General features: G+C 40.5%; 1 protein-coding gene across 2 annotated transcripts; it reads left to right on the top strand.

Annotated features, from left to right (window-relative positions):
* The first annotated feature begins 1,640 nt into the window (after positions 1-1,640).
* On the top strand, positions 1,641-21,469 carry NEMP1 (nuclear envelope integral membrane protein 1). 2 transcript variants are annotated; one of them, XM_067697035.1, is made up of 9 exons: positions 1,641-1,794; positions 8,950-9,074; positions 10,272-10,491; positions 11,863-11,935; positions 13,321-13,414; positions 13,887-14,001; positions 14,720-14,945; positions 16,059-16,232; positions 16,970-21,469. In XM_067697035.1, exons 1-9 carry the CDS (start codon positions 1,668-1,670, stop codon positions 17,151-17,153), a joined length of 1,338 nt encoding a protein of 445 aa, XP_067553136.1. In that variant the 5' UTR covers positions 1,641-1,667; the 3' UTR covers positions 17,154-21,469. The 2 variants fall into 2 exon arrangements, with proteins under 2 accessions (XP_067553136.1, XP_067553137.1); XM_067697036.1 differs by lacking the exon at positions 1,641-1,794 and adding an exon at positions 1,835-2,040.
* Positions 21,470-21,732: the final 263 nt, after the last annotated feature.

Raw genomic sequence — 21,732 nt, 5'->3', positions numbered from 1 at the left:
GGTGGCCTTGACTTTTCTGAGGATGAAATTTCTTCTCTTGCCTATGGCTCAGCCCCATTTTGACTCTTAAAAAAATCCTTTGTTTTGAAAGCTTGAACCTTCCCCAGCAGTTACCTCCTTCCATGACTTCCCCCTTAACTCACTAGCCTCCATTATCTCTAGTATTCCTAACCACCACTATCAGATCCTCTAAAAAATAAGATGCTTCAATTTCGACTAACATTTACTGAACACCTGCTATGTGCTAGGCATTCTGCTAGGCCCTCACTGTGTAAATCATTTAATGGGAAGCGCCTGATGCACAGAAAGAACCCAGGCTTTGGGGTAAGACTTGGGTTGGAACCACAGCCCAGCCCAACGAATTATGCAATCTTAGGCAGGTTCCTTTGCCTGTCTTAGCCTTGGCTTCTTCATAAATGAAGCTATTTATCTCACAGGATGTTGTGAGGAATAAAAAAGTTTCTCTTAATATTCACATGCATTTTGCTTCCAACAAAAACTACCCTATGACCACATTTTAAAATTAATTTATTTTGTCTGTGTTGGGTCTTCGTTGCTGCGGAGGCTTTCTCTAATTGCGGCAAGCGGGGGCTACTCTTGTTTTTTTTTTAAAGAAACTGCTTTTTATTTATTTATTTGTTTATTTATTTATTTATTTTTGGCTGTGTTGGGTCTTCGTTTCTGTGCAAGGACTTTCTCTAGTTGCGGCAAGCGGGGGCCACTCTTCATCGCGGTACGAGGGCCTTTCACTGTCGCGGCCGCTCTTGTTGCGGGGCACAGCTCCAGACGCGCAGGCTCAGTAGTTGTGGCTCACGGGCCTAGTTGCTCCGCGGCATGTGGGATCTTCCCAGAGCAGGGCTCAAACCTGTGTTCCCTGCATTGGCGGGCAGATTCTCAACCACTGCGCCACCAGGGAAGCCCCGTATGACCACATTTTTAAACGTTAATGTTTATTCCTTATAAAACTGTCAACACAACTTTCTGTCACTTCCCTTCTAAATCATTTAGGATTTTGGAGGACACAATGTCTTAAGTTTCCCACAGTGACAAGATCGTGGTGAAAAGAAAGAAAGGAAACAGAGGGAACCTGAGCCAATTTCGATGGAAATATCAAGTTTGGTAAAAAAGAGTTAACTCCGGGGCTTCCCTGGTGGCGCAGTGGTTGAGAGTCCGTCTGCCAATGCAGGGGATAGGGATTCGTGCCCCGATCCAAGAAGATGACGTGCCGCGGAGCGGCTGGGCTCGTGAGGCATGGCCACTAAGCCTGCGCGTCCGGAGCCTGTGCTCCGCAATGGGAGAGGCCACAACAGTGAGAGGCCCGCGCACCGAAAAAATTTGATTTTCTATTGGTTAAGCTTACCATCAATCGCGCCAGTTGTAAATAAACTGGAGACGGAAGCATGTTGTTAAGGGGTGGGATCTTCCTGTCGCCATTGCTAATATGAGAATCAGTTTTCTAATAGGCTGAAAGCTGCTTCTTTCCGCCCTCGCGCATCAGTTGCTAAGAGGCGGGACTATAGGGTGCATAAAGGACTGAAGGCTCGAAGCCTCGCCCGTCCGATTGGTTGGTAGGGGGCGGGTCTTGTAGCGGATAGGCTGCTGGCCCTGCCAGTTCCGGGTTAGTTGCTGGGGAGGGGCACGGGAGGAGGAGGTGGCGTGAGGAGACCATGGCGGGAGGAATGAAAGTGGCGGTCTTATCTGCAGTTGGTGCCGGGCCCTGGAGCTGGGGGGCCGGGGGCGGTGGTGCAGTGCGACTGCTCCTGGTCCTCTCCGGCTGCTTGGTCTGCGGCTCAGGTACCGCCCGGCAGCAGCAGCCGAGGGAGCGGGTACCGAGGGGTTATATTTAGAAAAGTGGGGAGCGTCCCCAGGGCGTGGACCGTTATTCTGACGGGCGCGGGCGTGGTGCGAAGGAAGAAGCTTCATCCTTGGCGAACGGGCGCCGGCACTGAGGGACCAGGGCCCTGGGGTGGCCTGCGGGAGCTACCCAGAGTGGGGAGGAGCTTGAAGCCTTTTTGGCGGAGACGGGGAGGCCTGCATTGGGTGAGAAGCGGTCCTGGGGGCTGCATCCTGCTGCATGGGCCTCCTCGATTTTTTTTTTTTGTTGTTGTTCAAAGGAAGGTGACCCGAGGACCGAATGGACAGGCAGAGCTGCCACTGGGAAGGGAGCATACCGTTCATTCAGAAAATTAGCAACACCTGAGCGTATGCTGTCAGGACTCGGCATGGGTGGCTGAACAGATAATTATAGTTCACTGAAATGCAGTGAGCTCTTTCAGTATCTTACGCCTTTGTAAGATCCTGGCTCCAACCGGCCCTATAGAACCGACCTGGAGCCGTTAAATTCCCGTTTCCAAAAACGCTAGTCAGTATCGAGTAGTTTTCTTTTGGAAATTTATTCATTCCTCAAGCACACTTTCTTGATGCCTGCTACTGCATAATTGGCTCTGGACTGGGATGAAATTGTTTTCCTTTAACGCTCTAATTCAGAAAACCTAGACTGTGTTTGTAAAAAAAAAACCTCCTTCTACCCTTGTTAAGTGCACAACAGAAAGATAAGCGATGTTTCCAAGCTTCCACTGGAGGGAGTAGAGACTCATGGGGCTAAGGAGAATCGTATCTTGTAAACACATATGCTCTCTCACCTTTCCGTCGTTTGCTGCCTATCTCTTGCTGTCACTTATGATTATCCTTAGCTGCAGCTTTAAGGTTATCTCAGGATCCATAGAACTAGTTTCAAACTGCAGCGTCCTTCTGAAACGGTTTTTATAGGGAGAGGGGAATAGGTAACCAAGAAGGTACTTTTCCAGGGGCAGGGCCCAGAGTAACATTTGAAGGGCTACATATGATCTGAATGAACTTTGACCAGATGTTTAACCTTAGAGGCTGTGTATTGTGGAAATGAAAGAGAATATTTATATCAAAATGCTCCCACGTAGTCCGTGCTCAATCAGCAGGCTCAAAGTTTCTTTAATAAGGAGAGGAATGGGGACTTTTTGGCTTGGAGAAGGGTAAACTTGGGATACGTGTTCTTTGTGGCCTAATAGATCATGTAGGTGGCAGCTACAAGGAGACAATCATGTAATAGAGTAGAACTTTCTAAAAGTGGGATCTACCTAAAGAGAGAATGGAGTACTTCAAAAGGCAGGGAGTTCTTTTAGACCATTTGGCAAGTACAATTAAGTATAAGGAAGTAGAAAAATCACTTACTGTTTTTTCCATTCAGAGGCAGTCCGTTAAAGCACGCTTTCTTCTGGTCTGTTTCCACGTGTTTTTAATTAAAATTTTTTTTTGAATTGATAATATATTCATAAACTTGTCAGCACTTCAGTTCTCTTCCCTGGAGGCCACCAGTTGCTGCCAGTGATAGTTTTCTCATATGGTTTTGTAGCATAAACATTTTCCTATGTCATTTAAAATTCTTCATAAATGTTATTTTTAGTTTCATCCTGTGGACAGATTTTTTTTTTTTAGGATAGATTCTCAGAAATGGATTTATTCAATCAAAAGTGAAAATATATTTAAGACCCTTGAAACATCTTGCTAAAATATTTTTCTGAAAAGGTGTGCCGGTTTATACGATTATCAGCTATATTTGCTTGTGACCCATTCCCTTGCCAGCATTGGATATTCCAGACAGAAACACCTTTGCTAATTTGATAGATTGAAAGTGGCATCTTAATTTACTTTGCATTTCTTGCATTATTTGTGAGGAAGCATCTTTCAAATATTAATTAGTTATTTAATTTTCTGTTTAGAGTTTACATTTTTTGGAGAGTGTGTCCTTTGCTCTTGGCCTATTTATTGTGATTACTGTTTATTGGGATGTTTGTGTACTTTTAAAATCAGTTGATGAACTTTTTAATATTTTAAGGATGTATTTTTTATAATCTATTTATTACAGAACTTTAATTTGCCCCCTTTATCTTTTTAAATAGAAGATTTATATTTTTTATGTGATCACTTGATTTTATTCTTTAGATTTATTTCCATTGCTTTTGTACTTGAAGATTCCTCCAAAATTAAATTTTTGTATATGTATATTTTGTGGTACAATTTAATTATTTTTCATTTTACTTTTTAATCAGCGGTTAATGTTAGTATTTGGTGTGAGGTGAGTATCTAGATAGATTTTATTTTCCAAATAACCAGTCAGTTGTGCCAGCATCACATTGAATAATCCTTTGCTAAGCCCACTAATTTAAGATGCTAGTTTTTAAGGAGCATTTTAAGATGCTTTTAAGTATGAACTGGATTACCTCTTGACAGAAATGAATAGAGGCTATTTAAGAATTAGAAGAGGTGGTTTTTCATAAATTTTTAGGGTCTTTTCTGGTCCTCACATACTATGAATCATTTTCATTACCTTCTACCAGTAGATGTTAAATGATCAGTGTTGTTGATTGATGAATTATAAGTAAATACGAAGTTACTAACTTTTAAGTAGCTGGTTTATGGGTAAATACAATAAGCAAGTTGTGATTCACTAAATTCCAAGGAGGCATTTTCCAAGAAGAACTAGATCTTTGGGCTCAGAAGGCATTTTTTAAATGTTTAATTTATTGTGCTTTTTAACATGCTGGCTAACTCACTTTGGGGAGGGGAAGGAAAGTGTTGTGTATGTCCTTTTGCTATGGGAAGCACAAGATTGTAACATGAGCATTTTGACAGCTTGTATATATTGAAGGTAATTGGTGTAGTTCTATGTTTTTCTAATAATTTAAGCTATAGCTGGAGTGGTGATTGTTTGCACAGATTATCCCCTTAGGCTGATTTGGTGTGTTTTCCCTCTCAATGAATTTCCAAAGATATGGCTGGCCAAGGTGCTGATTTCTGTAGGAGATTGGTGTTAGAGAGGTTTGTTTGTTTATTTACAGTGCTTTCCTTTGAATGGTGTGGAACTTGGGTAAAGGAAGGTTTAAGAAAATGTTGCTTGTTAAATTATTTATTTATTTGTCCGTGGGATCTTAGTTCCCTGACCAGGGATAGAACCTGCACCCCCTACAGTGGAAGCACGGGAGTCCTAACCACTGGACCGCCAGGGAATTACCCCCAAAATGTTGCTTTTTATAAAAGTTTTATTCCTTTAGGAAAATGACATTGAAGAATTTTAAAATTGGTTTAAAAATACTGATGTCTTTTCTTGGCATTAAATTTTTCAAATCTCCTGTGCTATTGACATATTATTTGTATCTTACTACCCTCTTGAAAATAATAATGGGCTTAAAGAGATGTTGTGTTATATTACTTGGTGCTGTGGGAGAAAGGAGTTAATAAAGTGTGACTCTTAGGTTTTTTAAAATTTATTTGTAAATACACAGTTTTAAGCTTTACATAATCTTACTCTCTTACAGTCTCCAGAAGAAAATAAACTCTTGATCCATATTTGTGAGTGGGTGTTCTTTCAGTATATTTGGGCTTGCTAGTGAAACAAATGTCAATTTTGAAAGGGTTTCATTTTATGAAAAATAGGCTTGGAGGAAATCCAAATTACTATTGAATTAAACCCTAGTGAGAGATTGATAGATGAGGTTCAGGGCATACTACTCCAAAATATGGCACCTTGGCATATTGAATATTTTAAGCTGAGGGAGTTTGAGAAAACAGCAAAGCCGAAAAGTCACTCTGACCTCCCGCACTTTGCCCTCCTTCCTTGAAATAAGCCATGAAATCCTCATGTGAGAGGTGTCCTCCCTATACCTGGAGGAAAGGAGCATCCTTGTCTTCGAAGACAAAGGGGCATGAAGAAGAATCCTAATAAACAGGCCTTGCTCAGTTTCCCCCACTCTACTACACTTACCTCATACTCAACCTATCGTTCCTCTGCAAATGTCCACTTTTCGTCAAACCTAGCATAAAAGTACGTGGGTCTGTTTCTTTGGGTCTTTATTTCCTTAGAGGTTTTCATGTCACATAAAAGATATGAAATAAATTTGTATGATTTTCTCCTGTTAATATGTCTTTGTCAGTTTAATTTTTGGACCCAGCCAGGGACCCAAGGCGGTCAAGGAAAACTTTTCCTCCCCTGCAATATCAAGACTGAATTTTAAAATATTGAGATATAATTCACATACCATAAAATCCACCCTTTCATTGGTCTTCCGTATACAGTTGATCCTTGAACAACACAGATTTGAATTGCATGGGTCCACTTATACGTGGATTTTTATTTTCAATAAATACATACTATAGTACTACCTGATCTTTGGTTGGTTGAATCCACAGATGCGGAACTGTGGATCTAGAGGGCTAACTAAAGTTATACGCTGATTTTTGACTGAGCAGAGAGGTGGCATCCCTAACCATGGTTGTTCATGGGGCAGCTGTATTCACAGTATTGTGCAACCATCACCACTGACTAATTACAGAATTTTTTTTAATAGATTTTATTTATTTATTTATTGGCTGCGTTGGGTCTTCCGTTGCTGTGCGTGGACTTTCTCTAGTTGCTGCGAGTGGGGGCTACTCTCTGTTGCGGTGCGAGGGCTTATTGTGGAGGCTTCTCGTTGCGGAGCATGGGCTCTAGGTGTGCAGGCTTCGGTAGTTGTGGCACGCGGGCTCAGCAGTTGTGGCTCGTGGGCTCTAGAGCACAGGCTCAGTAGTTGTGGCACACGGGCTTAGTTGCTCCACGGCATGTGGGATCTTCCAGGACCAGGGCTCGAACCTGTGTCCCCTGCATTGGCAGGCGGATTCTTAACTACTGCAGCACCAGGCATCCCCAGAATATTTTTATTACTCCAAAATGAGGCCCCATACCCCTTAAAGGTCTCTCCCCATTCCCTTCTCCTCCTAGCCCCTGACGACCACTAATCTACTTTCTGCGCCTTTGCTTATTCTGGATATTTATATAAATGGAATCATTTAATATGTGGACTTTTTCTTGACTGGCTTTCATTCAACAAAAAGTTTTTAAGGTTCATGTTGTAGTATGTATCAGTACTTTTATGGCTGAATAATATTCCATTGTATCAATAATACCACATTTTGCTTATCCGTTGATCAGCTGATGGACATTTGGGGTGTTTCCACTTTTTGGTTATTATGGATATTGCTGCAGTGAACATTTGTGTACAGGTTTCGGTGTGAACATGTTTTCACTTCTCTTGGGTGTATACATAGGAGTGGAATTGCTGTGTCATGTAATAATTGTGTTTTAGTTTTTGAGGAACTGCCAAGCTGTTTTCCAGAGAGACTGTACCATTTTACATTCCCACCAGCAATGTGTGAGGGTTCCAGTTTCTGCACATCCTTGCCAACGCGTGGTTATTGTCCTCTTTTTGATTAGAGCCATCCTAATGAATGTGAAGTGGTATTTCATTGTGGTTTTGACTTGCATTTCCATAATAGGTAATGATGTTGAATCTCTTTTCATTGTGCTTATTGGCCATTTGTGTATCTTCTTTGGAGAAATGTCTATTCAAATCCTTTATGCATTCTAAACATTGGGTTATTTCTCTTTTTATTGTTGAATTGTAGTAGTTCTTTATATATTCTGGATATTAGACCCTTATCAGATATATGATTTGCAAGTATTTCCTCCCACTTTGTGGGTCATCTTTTCACTTTCTTGATAGTGGCCATTGAAACACAAAAGTTTAAAATTTTTGAAACCATTGTCAAATCCAAGGTCACAAAGGTTTACACACCTGTTTTCTTCTTCTAAGAGTTTTTTAGTTTTCGTTCTTAATATTAAGGTTTGTTTGTTTTTTTTGTTTTTTTGTTTGTTTTGCTGTACGCGGGCCTCTCACTGTTGTGGCCTCTCCCGTTGCGGAGCACAAGCTCCGGACGCGCAGGCTCAGCGGCCATGGCTCACGGGCCCAGCTGCTCCGCGGCATGTGGGATCTTCCCGGACCGGGGCACGAACCTGCGTCCCCTGCATCGGCAGGCGGGCTCTCAACCACTGCGCCACCAGGGAAGCCCAATATTTAGGTTTAAGACCGAATTTAACTTCAAAATTAGTCTGCGCTTCACTCTAAAACCATTTTGAACTGATGGGTGTCATTACCTTTTTTGTGTGTGTAACTTTGGCTTTGTAAGGTTTGTTTGAGGTTTTTGTGTTTTGGGGTGTTTTGTTTATTTAAATCTACCCACCTTTATACTAAGAACCAAAGAGTTAACTAAATTTCCCCTGAGAGTAGCACTAAATGAGTTGGTAAGTACAGTGTAGAGCAAGGAAGAAGATATTGAAATGTTTTGTGGTGAAGAAGGTAACTTGTGCAAACTTGGGTGGGAAGATATGATAATGGTCACTTGTAAACCTTAAATTAGCTGAGATTGAATATAAATTCCTCAGGGGAGATCTGTTTTGGTAAAATCAGAGGGACTGCATATGTTCATTGGCTGCTCTTAAAACTTGAATGAAACAAAACAGCTGGAAAAAAGCAACTTTGCAGTCTTTTAGTATCTGCTTAAAGTACTCTAAATACAAAAAGTGTTGCTAATTCTGTTCATCCTACTCAGGATATGGATAGAGAAAGTCACCAGATGGGGTTACTTTAGCTATGCCTTTATAAGAGAAACAGGACCTGGGTGTGAATGTCAGTTTAGCTGTTTACTAGCTGTGTGACTTTGGACAAATTACTTAATCTTTCCTAAGCATCAGTTTCCTCATTTGTAAAATGGGGGTTATGAGAGTGCCAACCTCACAGCATTGCTGGGAGGGTTAGATGAGACAGACAACATACTGTCTGTCTTAATAAACACGTAATAGTGGCTTTTATTATTACTTATCCTGGATTAGTGACTATTTGTAATATTTAACTAATTACATTTGGCAGGAATAAGACTGCCTTATTTCTTCTCTCATCTCAGTTTTCTTCTTCGTGTCTTAGTCGCTGATATTTTTAACCCCAGCTTTAAGAGAGTGGTCAGTTTAATTCTTTTTATGAAATGAGTTATAGTTACTAGCTTGTTCTGTTATTATACTTAATTATTTTCTTTCTTTGCATAAAGCCGGAATTGATTTAAATGTGGTCATGCTTCAGGAATCCAAAGTTTATTATATGAATACCAGTCAACAATCCTGTTATAAAAATGTGCTTATCCCGAAGTGGCATGATATATGGACACAGATACAGGTAATGATTTGGAGGCTCCTGGCAGGGGCAGTTTCTGTGAATATCTGTCTGTCTGTGATTAGTGAGTACATTGACACTTTCTTCCCTTCTCACATGCAGTTAAAAAAAATATATATGTGTGTGTGTGTGTGTGTGTGTGTGTGTGTGTGTGTGTGTGTGTAAAATTAACAACCTTGATAAGATTATGATTATTCTTAATCTCATCAGTGTTTTCATCAGTAAAGCATTTATGCCTATTTTGTGTTTCTCTCTCTGTTTCTTTAAGTGGCCTGAGATAAACTTCCTTCCTCCTTTTCCCCAAGAGAGTACTTCCTTCTCTTCCCCTCACTCCTTTTACACTCACAGAGACACAGACACACACATATAGACCTCTCTTTCTTTTTAAAGGTCTTAGGCCTTCTTTGGGCTGGACACTGCTGCGTGCCTATCAGGATGTAAACTCTCGCCTTGCTGCTCCTATTCTATTTTGATTCTACACAAGGTGTTGCATAAATGCCCTGAGCTGAAGTTTCCCCTTGATAGAATGACTTTGGTCTCATTTATTTCATAACACTGTTGAGCCAGAGTGTCTGGCTGTAATGATTGAACAAAATGAGTCCTTGGAAATGTTTCTGCTGCTATAAGCATAGTTACTGATAAGGGATTTGTTCACATCAAAAACATAAGGTGGGCTCGTGGGTTTTTAAAAAAAATTCTCTTTTTTCATTGTCTGATATAAAGATCATATTCCATCTGGAGCACATTATAACCAACATTTACCCATAATCAGTGATTTGTGACAAAGGGTTGAACTTTTCAGCTTGTCATTATGGGAAACATTTTTGGTGCTGTTTATGCCTGGCAGTTTTCTTAATATTCTAGACCCTTGCTTTGCATGATCTCTCATAAATAGCTGTATTGGTAACTCTTTCAGCTTGGAAGTCTTTTTATTCCCCCTATGTTCTGGCCTAATACTAGATTCAGATCATGTTAACAATAAAACATTCTAACAGCTGCCTCTCTGTACCATGTACAGTGTTATTTGCCCAGTTATCTTTTAGCTGCTGTATCTCTGTATTTCTCATAAGCCTGTGGAAAGCTGGTGCCATTATTGATTTAGTTATTTACTCTAAAGGTTTTTTTTTTTTTTAATTATATTTGTGAAAATTTTAAATTCCTACTTTCTTCTTTCTCATCCTGATTTTACTTGTGTTACAGATTCGGGTAAATAGCTCCAAACTGGTCCGAGTCACCCAGGTGGAGAATGAGGAGAAACTGAAGGAGCTAGAGCAGTTTAGTATCTGGAACTTTTTTTCCTCCTTTTTAAAAGAGAAATTGAATGACACCTATGTTAACGTGGGTCTATACAGCACAAAAACCTGCCTCAAAGTTGAGATTATAGAGGAAGACACCAAGTACAGTGTCACTGTGACCCGGAGTAAGTCTTACCTCTGTTTTTCTGATGGATTCTCTGGTGAGAAGGGACTGAGCTTTCGAGGATGTAATTAGTGAGAAAAGTCAGCCCAAGACAGCTCCATTTTGGTTCTGATTATAACCTGAATATACCACTGCTCCAAACAGTTCAGAGAGCCTCCACCCCTCATAAAACCCTTTAAGCCTAGATTTGAGACTTTACCATAAGTCATTCTGAGTACTTCCTTACCTGGAATTGTGAAGACTTGTATTTCTAATACTTCCAATGGCTCTGAGCTGATATGCCTAGTATTCTTCAGAGTAAGATAGATGTATTCCTTGTCTTCTGGGCACTTATAGACAAAGATAGATGTCTTGAAATGTACAGGTCTACATTTGAAGACATGAATGGTTAACAATAAAAACTAAAGAAGGGTAGAACTGAATACCTCACAAACAAAAGAATATATGTGGAACCATAAATAAATATGAAGATCACTGCAGTTTCAGGCTTATTCAGTCTAATTGGGAGTTTTCCCTTCTCTGAATGTGTCTGAGAAAGCTTCACAGAAGAGGTGGACCATTATCCTCTTGGATTCTCTGTGACTTTTGATCTCTCCTTGGTAACTACTGTCTTAGGAGAGTAATGTTTTAAGTAGTAGAAATGTTCCTGGGTTTTGCTACGAAATACATTGTGCCCTTCCAACTGTCCTAGGGTTCCACAGTTCTTTGGTTGAACAGGATCAACCTGTTTTTTGGTGTTCCTTTTGCATTTACTGATCCCTCTCACTCTTCTGTTTGTGGACTTCCCCTAGACTCAAGAGCTCTTGAATGTGAAAGCTGTGGGAGTGTCTGGTATGCCAGTAAGGGGTCTATGCTTGGGCCCCCTGGTCCTGGGTGAGATGTGTTTTGAGTATAGGCTTTTCCAACACAGTGCTTGTGTAGCGAAGAGAAGTAGGTGGTGGTGTTGGTCAAGCAGAGACCAACAGTTAGAGAACAGCAGAGGGCCCTGACCCCAAGTTCTGGGCTGATCTGAATCCGAGCGTGTGTGACTTAAGGCCCGAAAACCAGAGTGGTGGAGACCCCTTGTGGGCGACTGCATGAAGCGGTGATGGCACTATGACTCCATCAAAAGCAAAGCTTAGCTTCTTTTAGCCTTAGCTTAGTAGCCAAAATAAAAATAAACTCTTGAGGGAAGTACAGGTTAGACAGAGACCTAATTATACTTTCTCTTTGGAAGGGTGCCCAGGCTTTGTGTGGAATTTAAAATGCTGTTTAGGTGGGCTGTTTGCATATATTTTATTAGCTGACCAATGATGCCAACATTGTCTTTTATTCTGTAATGCCTTAAATTGTTTTGTTCCCATATTAAGCAGAAGTCTTTTATTTATTTCAGGATTTGACCCCAAACTCTTCCTCATTTTTCTCCTTGGACTTATTCTATTTTTTTGTGGTGACTTGCTGAGCAGGTAGGTTCCAAGGCTAGCGGGCAGAATGAGGAGGCTCAGACCTACCCTGCTTGACTTTTTTTTTTATTCATTCTTGGCTGTGTTGAGTCTTCATTGCTGCGCACGGGCTTTCTCTAGTTGCGGCGAGTGGGGGCTACTCTTCGTTGCAGTGCGCGGGCTTCTCACTGTGGTGGCTTCTCTTGTTGCGGAGCACGGGCTCTAGGCGTGTGGGCTTCAGTAGTTGTGGCACATGGGCTCAGTAGTCATGGCTCGCGGGCTCTAGAGCACAGGCTCAGTAGTTGTGGCGCACAGGCTTAGTTGCTCTGTGGCATGTGGGATCTTCCCAGACCAGGGCTCAAACCCATGTCCCCTGCATTTGCAGGCAGATTCTTAACCACTGCGCCACCAGGGAAGTCCAACCCTGCTTGACTTTTATCATAAAGACTTGAAGTGCTGCCATTCCCTTTTCTAGGACCTTTATGGATGGCTAGGCCATTGCCTGCTTCAATAATTTAAAAAAATAATATGTGTTATAATTATTTTCTTGTATTAATAAGATTGGTAATAATGAAATTCCCCCATTAGGTTACCCATCATGTGTGGGATTTAGCCAATACAGCACCACCCTTTCCACCGTTAGAAATGTTTAGCCCTCATTTTTACAGGGCTGTGTGTTGATGAGTTTCATGCTGTTCAGAAGTAAAGAAACAAATATCAACCACTTACTCATTTCCTGCCTTTAGGAACCTACTAGCTAGATGAAACAGACATGTACAAATATAAAGAAAACATATAGATAACAAACATTGAACAAAGGTAGAATTAACATTAACTTTGAACACAAGGAGAATATTTGTGGAATAGTGAATGAAAGCTTACCAATTGAAGTTCAACTGGAGCAAGGTTGGTGGAAGTTGTTCCTTATTTTGGGGATCCTGAGAGAAACTCAAAGTGAGCGACGGATATCTGGTAGAAAGAACCTAGAAGAGGAAGAGGAGCTCTCTGTTCTGTGCCCTGTGTTTGGTTTATCCTTCTGGGTAATCAGTTCAGTTCTAGTTTCCAGTGTCTACTGGGGCTCTTCCTTCTCCCTAGAGAAGCTGTGCAGTTCCCAGAAGAAAGATTCCCATTAGAAATTGCCTGGGGAGAGGTACTGGGGATGGGAGCGGGAGACTAAGCAGAGGTTTATTACTGGGATATATTTGAGGGGCCCTTATTGATACTAATCTTCATAATCTGGCAGCAACTACATTGTACTAGTCTCTTCAGTTTTCTCATCTGAAGTGTTGGGCAAATACCTGCTCCCACCATGTACCTTTTTTCTATCTTTTGGCTGGGTTAGTTGTCTAGTTTGAACAGTGCCATATATGAATACACACGTAGTCATGAAATGAATTTTATCTCTGCAGAAGTCAAATCTTCTACTATTCCACTGGGATGAGTGTGGGAATTGTGACCTCTTTACTAATCATCATTTTTATGCTGTCCAAGTTTATGCCCAAGGTAAGAAGCAGAATCCTCACATGCAGTTAGGATGAGCTTGGATAGTTGAAGGATTGTTTTTGGATAATCTTACAGCACTGAAAATTTGCATTGATGGCTGATAAGTAAATGTCCTACTCTTTCCTTGATTCAGAAAGGTACTTTCCATGATGAAACTTGCAGCCTCATTACATACAATCTCTCCCTTTTTATTTGAAATCCTGTATACAGTGGGGATGATTAAAGTCTTCTTCCTGTTTGTTAATTACATAGATTATATAGCCAGGCTTTTAAGTTATTTAGCATCTCATTTTCCCAGTTTTCTTTGCAGACTGTACCATTTAAAATATAAAGGACATCTTTTTAAGAGATGTGTTTTGTGCATTTTTAGTAGGTTGAATTTTTTTTTTTTTTAAATCACAGTTCTATTTTGTTTCTTTTATGTATGGAAAGCCCATTGTAACTTTTTGCTTTCACTTCTACTCTTTCTTAGAAAAGTCCCATTTACATCATCCTGGTAGGAGGCTGGTCCTTTTCTCTGTACCTCATTCAGCTAGTTTTCAAAAATTTACAAGAGATCTGGAGATGTTACTGGCAGTATCTTTTAAGTAAGTGTTGTTGGTTTTGCTTTACTTTTTATATGTTTATAGGCTGTTTTAGTTAATTTGATCATGAAAAGATGTTGCTTGCTTACTGCTTACAGGAGTTTAATAGTCTATGCCATTTTGTTAACTTGTAAGAATCATAGTTCTTTACTTATTTCTAACCCCTCTATACAGTTGTGACCTTCTCTTAAATTAAAATGATGCTGCTAGGGAGAAGACTTTAATTTCTTGGTGTTTATAAATACGTCTCTGTTTACACAATAGGCATCTTTCTGAAAAGCCGTAAATTGACTTTATGAATATAATCATATTTTAAATACACTTGAGGACCTTAAGAAGTAAAGGACTCTACAGTGAACCTTATCTATAAAGCGAGAATCTTTTGGTTATAAAGATAGTAACTCTTAATCTATCCTTTGAGAGCAGATTAATCTGGATTTTCATATATTAGGTTTTTTAAACAGACTATTTTAGAGTTGTTCAACATGTAGGTTTAATTCTCCATTTGAGAATTAAATAAATTTAGGATAGTAGAAAGGATAGAAGCTTAAAGAGATTAATATATATGAATAATGAAAAAAGTGTGAATAATTGAGTAAAGATCTTACCTATTTCCCTGGTTCATTAGGCGCTACATAGTGAATTTACTGCTGCTCCCCACACAGATTATTTTTACCAACTGTAGATTAAAAAGAATGTCTTCTGATAACTCTTCTCATAGGCTATGTCCTTGCAGTTGGATTCATGAGTTTTGCAGTCTGTTACAAGTATGGGCCCTTGGAGAATGAACGAAGTATCAACCTGCTGACTTGGACCTTGCAGCTGATGGGCTTATGTTTCATGTATTCCAGTATCCAGATACCACACATTGCCCTTGCCATTATCATCACTGCACTGTGTACTAAGAGCGTGGAGTACCCTATTCACTGGCTGTACATCACCTACAGGTGACTGAAAGGCAGTGTAACTTTGTATTGAAACATGCAATGTGGGATGCAGTTGCTGCAAAAGGAGACAGAGGTGTTGACCTGGGAGCCTCTTTGTTAATGCAAATTTATGGTATTATGCTTCACTTTTATTTCCTTCAAGTCTTTCTTTTTAGATTCTCTGTAGGCATTTTTATAGAATTTATAAATTCTAGTTATTTTATATATAAAATAAAAACATCTAGTAAAGTGTCATGTGTCCTTGTTACCACTAGGTGATGCAAAGTATATCACTTTTATACCGCATGCCTCAGGTCACCTGGTTTCAGATTATTTCACACTGGCTCTCAGGTTGCTCTGGGAGTCCTATTCTTTTTTTTTTTTTTTTTTTTAATTTATTTTTGGCTGTGTTGGGTCTTCGTTTCTGTGCGAGGGCTTTCTCTAGTTGTGGCGAGCAGGGGCTACGCTTCATCGCGGTGCGCAGGCCTCTCACTATCGCGGCCTCTCTTGTTTTGGAGCACAGGCTCCAGACGCGCAGGCTCAGTAGTTGTGGCTCACGGGCCTAGTTGCTCCACGGCACGTGGGATCCTCCCAGGCCAGGGCTCGAACCCGTGTCCCCTCCACTGGCAGGCAGATTCTCAACCACTGCGCAACCAGGGAAGCCCCCTGGGAGTCCTATTCTTAGTTTAAGATGTAATTCAAAGCATGTTGTCACTTTGTATGGTGACTGTGGAATGGTCATAGGTTCTGAGGTTATCAATGTTCTTTCTATTACAGATAGTCAAAGTAATGCCTTCAGTTCGGGGGGAACCAAGTTAATGAACCACAGTCTTATGCCATCATTTCTTGTGGTTTTTCCATTTATTGGGAAATAAATATTTTGTCTGTCACTTATTGGAAAATAAGTGAATTTGTTCACATTACTGAATAATATTGACGACTCTGACTTGTCACTCATAGTCTAACATGTCAAGGGTACATTATAACTAAAGATGTCTGTAGAAGAAAGGTGGGAGCAGTGACTCTTAATGCTCAGGGTCTCTGCTGTATGCTTGACCCACTGAAGGGAGTTAGACGTAAGGGTGGATGTAGATTACTGATTAATCATTCATGATGTTATTTTGGTGAGCACAGAAAGATGTGTAATGCAACAGAAAAGACTGTCCCCCCTCGTCTTCTGACAGAAGAAGAATATCGGATACAAGGAGAGGTAGAGACCCGAAAGGCTTTAGAGAAGCTTAGAGAATACTGCAACAGTCCAGACTGCCCGGCTTGGAAGACTGTTTCTCGAATCCAGTCTCCAAAAAGGTAAATAAACTCTTTGCCAGAAGTGCCAAGTGTCTGTCAGGGTGCTTGTGACCTTCAGTTTTAACAGAGATTATGCTTCTGTAATCATTTTGTATTTGTGGCTTTGTTTTCCTTGTTCATCTAGGAGTAGTCAAGAGAAAGGTACTCATATCACATGTTAAGCAGTAGCCTGTTTTCTGATTCCTCAAAGAACTATTTACTCTAGCTTTGATTTTAGCATTGAGATGAGAAGACTTTAGTACCATATTAAGTTTCCCCTTTGATAGTTTTGCACTGCTCTCTTGAGTGTTTTTTTTTTTAATTTTTTTTTTTTTTTAGGAGAGGGGATCCTTTTTATTTGGAAACATGTGAAGCTTCAATTTGGAATCCTGATGGCATAAAGTTTATAGGGCCATAAACACAAATAAATGTGTAATGCCCCTTAATCTTATCAGGATTACGGATGACTAAAGGAACTTTAGCACTTCCATAACTAAAAAGGGTAACTAAACTTCCATAACTAAAAGTGCTTATTAAGCAGGATGGGGTTGCAGGAGATGTTGGCCTATGATCCCAGCTTTCCTTTTCTTCTTATTTCTTGCTTTAGTCTACTTACCTGCCAGAGTAAGGATAAGGGTGTTGGCTAGACTCAATATAATTTGAGCTGAGAGCATACCAAGGGTTTCAGTTTGCTCTTATTTTGAAAGAAAACAGGACAGAAGGCAGGTTCCTAATGAGTATTATCTTCTGTTTTTCAGATTTGCTGACTTTGTGGAAGGATCTTTCCACCTCACACTCAATGAGGTTTCTGTCCATGAGCAGGAATATGGGTTAGAGAGCATTATTGCCCAGGATGAACTCTATGAAGAAACATCCTCTGAAGAGGAGGACTTAGATTCTCGGTACCCCCCCATCACACAACAGAACAGCTTCTTGACTTAGGTGGTCGTCAGTTATTTTTATGTGGATTGGCTTGGTACCTCAATGGTCCAGGTTGCATGTGTTGCACAATTGCTTCTCAAATCTTGGAAGTTGAGTGAGATAGTGCTGAAATTCTCCCGCTGAAATTAGAGGCCTGAGTAGACCTCCCTCTGGAAATGGTCTTGGTGGTCTCTGGGGTCCCGAGGAAGCAGAGTGGATAAAGTAGTGACTGCTTCCCAACACGTCCCATTGGTTAAGTTCTTGGCCCACCTTTATATTTCCGAAGAAACTGGATTGCCACAGCTAGCATGGCATTCCAGCTCCTCTTTGAAAGTTGATTCAGTCGTGGCATTTCAAACTCAGAAGTGATAACTGTTATATGTGAAGTAATGCTTTCAGACTATAGGCTGCATCTTTCAGAGACAAATCCACAAATCTGAGCCTCTTTTACTTCTGCTTTTATTTCAGTGACTTTAGCATAATCCTTGTTTCAACTGTTTTAAGAGGAAAATAGATTATTATTTGTCTGTCTTGTTTTTTAAGTGAATACATTTTAAAAAAATGTGACAAACTCGTTCCAGAGCCAGCAATTGCTCCAGAGTGACCAGCCCAGTAGGCCCCTACGTATTTATTAATATGGATTATCCATTAAAGCCCGAGGAGTGTTGTGCTGAGCTTTGGATTAGTTCTCACACCTATGATATTCTAAGTCCTGCCTGCAGGCCTTTCTGTAGATGAGGTCTGTTGGGGTTTTTATTATATTTAACTTTCAATTCTATTTTAAAAATAGGTTTGCATTCTTCCCTTCTAAGTCCTCGTTGCCCCATTTGCCCTTTCAGGAAGGGTCTATTCCGTCACCTCTGAAGTATATACATTTCAGTATATACATGTTTATATATACAAGTATATACATTTAAGTATATACATGTTTCATTAAGTATATACATGTTTCATTTCTTATATTCTCTTCCCTTTGGTTTATAATAGCATTGTTTCTGCTGATTAGGAGGAGTGATCTTATTTAGGGAATTTAAATGCTTTTTAAGGTTCTCCATTTTTCCTGTCAGTGGGTCACATATCTTTGAATTGCTGTGGGATCAAGAAACTATCTCCTTTTCCCTTGCCTTCCTTTGTCTACCCATTCTACCTATTCTTTTCAGCCTTTCCGTACCACCTGTATCCCTCCCCACCGGAAGTCTGGCTAATTTGTGAGCCTAAAACTATCTGTGAAGGTTCTCGATACAATATACACATTGTAGCTATGTGGCTGCCGCAGTTTGCATTGTCAGGAGATAGACCTCCAGATAATCCTTATGCCTCTGGGTGCCTGTTCAGCCATCAGGAGCAGATGCACTTTTCTATGAACTTATTGTACTTATTTGCAATTCCATTTCTGACCAGAGGTTCATGCTGCCTTTTATTACAGTGGCATTGGTTTCACTTTCTTTTGCCATTGCAAAGTACCCTTATAAACAAGCATTGCCATTTATGAGGGAGCAAATTCCCAAGTCTCTGTCATTCGCTTGGTTCTGTCTTTGTGACCCTCGTACCTTGGAAAAAGCTATAATTACTTTATTCAGGAAGATAGACACTGATGGCAGGAGCACAGCATTGGACTGACTGGCTTAACCATGATCATGGAGAAGGCAGATGATTTTTTAAAAAGCTGTAATGACTCCTTCAGACCAGCCATTAACAGATCATGTTGAAAGGTTCTGGACTCCATTACAGACTTCCAAAATGTCAGTTCTGAGATTCCCCTCCAGGTGACCAGTTGATTTTTTTCTGCCGGTGTTTCCCACAGCTTTAAACTGTCCTAAAGTGACAACTACCTCAGTTGGCAGCAGATAGACTTATAGCAGAAAGTGAAAAATAAGCAGTATTTGGACAGATGCCATGGGTTAAAGTTGCTTTATATTAGGAAACCTTTCTATCTTTATGAATTATGTACGTGGTAACATTTTATCTCTCTACAAAGAACTGTTAAGACCGCTGAAATTTACTATTTTTTGCCTCATTAATAGAAATCGAGACTTAGCATGTTTGAGCCTAAGCTGATTTGAAAGAATAATTCGGCTGTACAAATGGTCTCAGGATTCCCTGGAGACTTTGGTGCCTTCCCCATATAACTACTTAGAGACATGGTTGCTTGCCTCCAGTGTGACTTTTCCCGACTCATGTCTTTATTTCAGCAAGAAAGCATTGTGAAGTAGAGAAAGATTCTCGTCTTTTTCTGTTTAGTAAACCCCTTGTGATATACAGTTTCCATCTCAAGATGAGTTTTTCTCACTGTGTTTGAATTTGGGATGAGTAAAATCAAACTCAGTTTATTACTCCCTGTCTGGTAGTTGGAGAACTGAGCTGTAGGCAGTGGCAATGACAATGGGTCCTGCAGCATGAGAGCTGCTCTCAGACAGTGAAGGACGGTGCCTCTGGTGTGCTGTGTCCTTGCCCTGTCTTCTTGTGTGGCTCTGCCCCAGATGCTTCAGAGCCTCTGTGCGCCTGGAGATTGCTTGACTTCGTAAACCTTTTTTAGGAGCTGTTCTTGTCTCCCTTTTGGCCACTGAGTCTGCTGGCTCAGTCACTACTTGAAGCCCCCACTTAATTTTCAGTTACAGCTCTTGCAGTTTCGGCATAGTCTCGTCTCAGACAGATCTCATCAAGAAGGATTGAAGGGATAACTGTGGAGTGAGCTGGACATTGGAGCTACGTCTGCTGCCATGTCAGCATCTTGCTCGGCAAATATCAAGCTGTAAATTGGCCCTAGGGCTCTGGGTCCCATCAGCATCAGAAATCTATTGCCCCTAATGGGTCTGACCAAGTTGTGTAGAGCATGACTCCCATTAATGGGAATACAAGAGCCAACTGGCCTAAAACATTTCCCCTTCACTTTCCCACTCAGATTACTTTCAGAAGACCCATGGAACCAATGACTGATAATAAGGAAAATTTAGCAACTTTGATATCTTCTAATAAGAAATTCCTATCAGCCACTTCATCCCACCAAAACTAGTTTACTTCTTCCCCCAAATTCATGACCTTTATGTTAGTTACGGGATTTTGCTGATGATAGACTTTGAGTCCCAGTGTTCCATTTTGTGCTAATACATCCCATTTTAGGGCCTAGCCTTCTCTTCATTGACTGTGTTCCCTTCAACCCAATCCCCACTTTACATATACAATAGAGAGTTGATGAATGAAAGGACCCAAATAGGCCAGATAGTTCCCCCAGGCCCTGATATCCATAAAAGGCTTGGGAATGGATTATGCAATTGCCCTCAATCTCTTTGTTGTTCCAGAAAAAATGATGGGCCCAGATGGATGCCTACATAAAAATGGTTCCTAGCTGTGTACTCATAACTTTTCTCTGAATTGAGTAGTGAAAGTTGAAGTAGGAGAAAAGGAAATTAAATGTCCTTCTAGTATTCCTTTGGACTCGGGTCTGACATAAGAGATAATAACCTATATTGAAATGCCAAGAATTTTATCTGAATCAAGGAGAGGACAGTTTGACAGATTTATTATGCCTTCATGTTACATAGGCACTGAAACCAAGTAATAAACATAAAATAGCCATTGCACAGGCAAATGCACCTAAAACCTTTTGTTTATGTTTTGATGTAGCAGAAATTGATTTTTAGGGAAACCTATGCAATTGTGGTGTTCCGGGGGTATCTCTTGGTAACTTAGCTTATGGATTCAGTTGCTATTGAGTTGGATTCTAGACAGTTATTACCTTGAAAAGGGAATTTGGTGCCTTATATGATGGGAGCCAGAGACTGCTGGGAATAAACAAAGCGGATTCACACCAGTGTCAACACACAGCTTTAGTGGGGAAGGGGATGGCACACAGTATCCCCAAATTTGGGGCTTTTGTCTCCCATACCCCCCGCCCATGTGTCTCATCTTCCTTTTCACACTCTTGACAATAACTTGAAAATGGTGAAACCACCTTCTCCGAAATTTTCTACAGCATGGACAACATTCTTTTCTTATTAACATAATAGATAGCTCATAAGGTGAGTGTTAGAACTGTTACAGCCTGCAGTTGCCTCCCTTTATCAAGTTTCTAGAATTGATGGTGAAATAGGGAGTTACTGGGTAAGTTTTAGCCTGTGGGTAATGCCTTAGTGTTATTTTAAAAGATTTGTCATTTATATTTAAAATAAGTTCATGAATGTTTGAAAGCAACAAAATGATCAGGGATGACTCTTTGCCATGGGTCTCATTTTCACTCTTTCCTGTAAGGAAAAACAATGACGTCTTATTATATATTTTTTCATTTTTATTATACAAGTTTGTAAGTAATCCCAATTTTAATAAAGTTTTATAGACTATATAGTGGTTTCTCTTAATGAACATGTACTTTTTTTTTTTTTGCGGTACGCGGGCCTCTCACTGTTGGGGCCTCTCCCATTGCGGAGCACAGGCTTCGGACGCGTAGGCACAGCGGCCATGGCTCACAGGCCCAGCCGCTCTGCGGCACGTGGGATCTTCCCGGACCGGGGCACGAATCCGTGTCCCCTGCATCGGCAGGTGGACTGTCAACCACTGCGCCACCAGGGAAGCCCTGAACATGTACTTAAAAAAAAAAATTTAT

Source organism: Pseudorca crassidens, chromosome 11 (genome assembly GCF_039906515.1).
Source record: "Pseudorca crassidens isolate mPseCra1 chromosome 11, mPseCra1.hap1, whole genome shotgun sequence".
Lineage (NCBI taxonomy): Eukaryota > Metazoa > Chordata > Mammalia > Artiodactyla > Delphinidae > Pseudorca > Pseudorca crassidens.
The sequence above is the reverse complement of the archived record's forward strand: the minus strand, read 5'-3'. Positions and strand labels throughout refer to the sequence as shown.